Here is a 1,201-nt window from a genome sequence, read left to right as displayed (position 1 = left end):
TATGTGAGCAGAACATAGTCTCAAATGTCGAAGTTACATGCGTCCGCAACGACGACTTCGTGTGGTGCTTCAGGCCAAACTGTAACACGATAAGGAGACCGATCGATTGGAAGTCTAAGAGGCGGCCATTGATGATACAGCACATGTTAATATGGAAATACCTCAGGATGCGGAGGTCATCCAAAAGAGGTTTCGACTGGAGTCCGATGCTGCTGCATTGCTGAGGTGCAAGCTGAACGCTGCAGTTGAACATCGTGTCCATTAGGAGGAGTAGGCTCGCCTAGGTGGTGCTCTCCAATGCCTGGAGTCCAGTCGACACTTCTTTGGCGGCCGACCTCCACATCCCACGGATATGGAATATTAGGAAATGATATTGAGAAATCTGGGCTTTGAGGAGATTAAAGGGAGAAACTTCCACGACGATGATGAACATGAACATTTAAATCAACTGCAATTGGAAATTCAGAATAACCTCTGTTTGTAAGACTCAAACTCAATACATATCATAGTTAAGAATAGAGCATCACTCTAATACTGAATCGGGTCTCTCATACATCAAATTATATGCAACGGAGTATCACTCCGCTTCTATCGATGAAAACAAGATGACTAGAGAGGCCCAGTAAGTCTGATAAGGCTAGACAAGTGTAGTGATTACAAAATAACAATTGTTATTGCTTTTTGCTGAATATAAGACAGGTTAATTCTGGTGGGCCTCAACGTAAGCCATACCTTTCTCCACATCTCCCTTCACCTTATTGACAGTTTCGATCATCCTCTTTTCTTCAAATGGACTTAAGTTGTCGATCGGCTGTACACCTTCGATACCCTCGGGACCAAAGTTGGTAACCTGGGCGAAGAACTCACACCCTTGATAAGGCCAGCTGACGTAGGCGCAGGCAGACGGCGTGGCCTTCTTCTGTTGCTGGTAGTCTCCTCCTCCTTGTTGTTGTAAACCACGGATGACAGTATCGATGAACTCAGCAGCAGAGTATGCCATAGACAGAGAGGCCGAACCTGCACCAGCGAGAGCATCGACGACTTCAGTGACAGCAGTCTGGACATGTTCATCCAAAGCCTTGATGGTGTTCTCATCCAACTTTACAAAAGGTGTAGCATGCGAGAAGAGAGCCAGAATAGCACAGCCACCGTGACCACCGACAACAGGGACATGAACCTTCTCAACATCAAGACCAGTAGC

At 46.3% G+C, this 1,201-nt stretch overlaps 1 protein-coding gene across 1 annotated transcript; it reads right to left on the bottom strand.

Moving 5' to 3' along the window:
- Positions 1–700: 700 nt before the first annotated feature.
- Pmar_PMAR012727 (Malate dehydrogenase, putative) lies at positions 701–1,177 on the bottom strand (the record flags this gene model as incomplete). The annotated part of the gene is made up of 1 exon (XM_002776958.1): positions 701–1,177. A coding segment is annotated over one exon (477 nt), but the record flags the coding sequence as incomplete, so codon positions are not given.
- Positions 1,178–1,201: the final 24 nt, after the last annotated feature.

Source organism: Perkinsus marinus, assembly GCF_000006405.1.
Source record: "Perkinsus marinus ATCC 50983 genomic scaffold scf_1104296952384, whole genome shotgun sequence".
Lineage (NCBI taxonomy): Eukaryota > Perkinsozoa > Perkinsida > Perkinsidae > Perkinsus > Perkinsus marinus.
The sequence above is the reverse complement of the archived record's forward strand: the minus strand, read 5'-3'. Positions and strand labels throughout refer to the sequence as shown.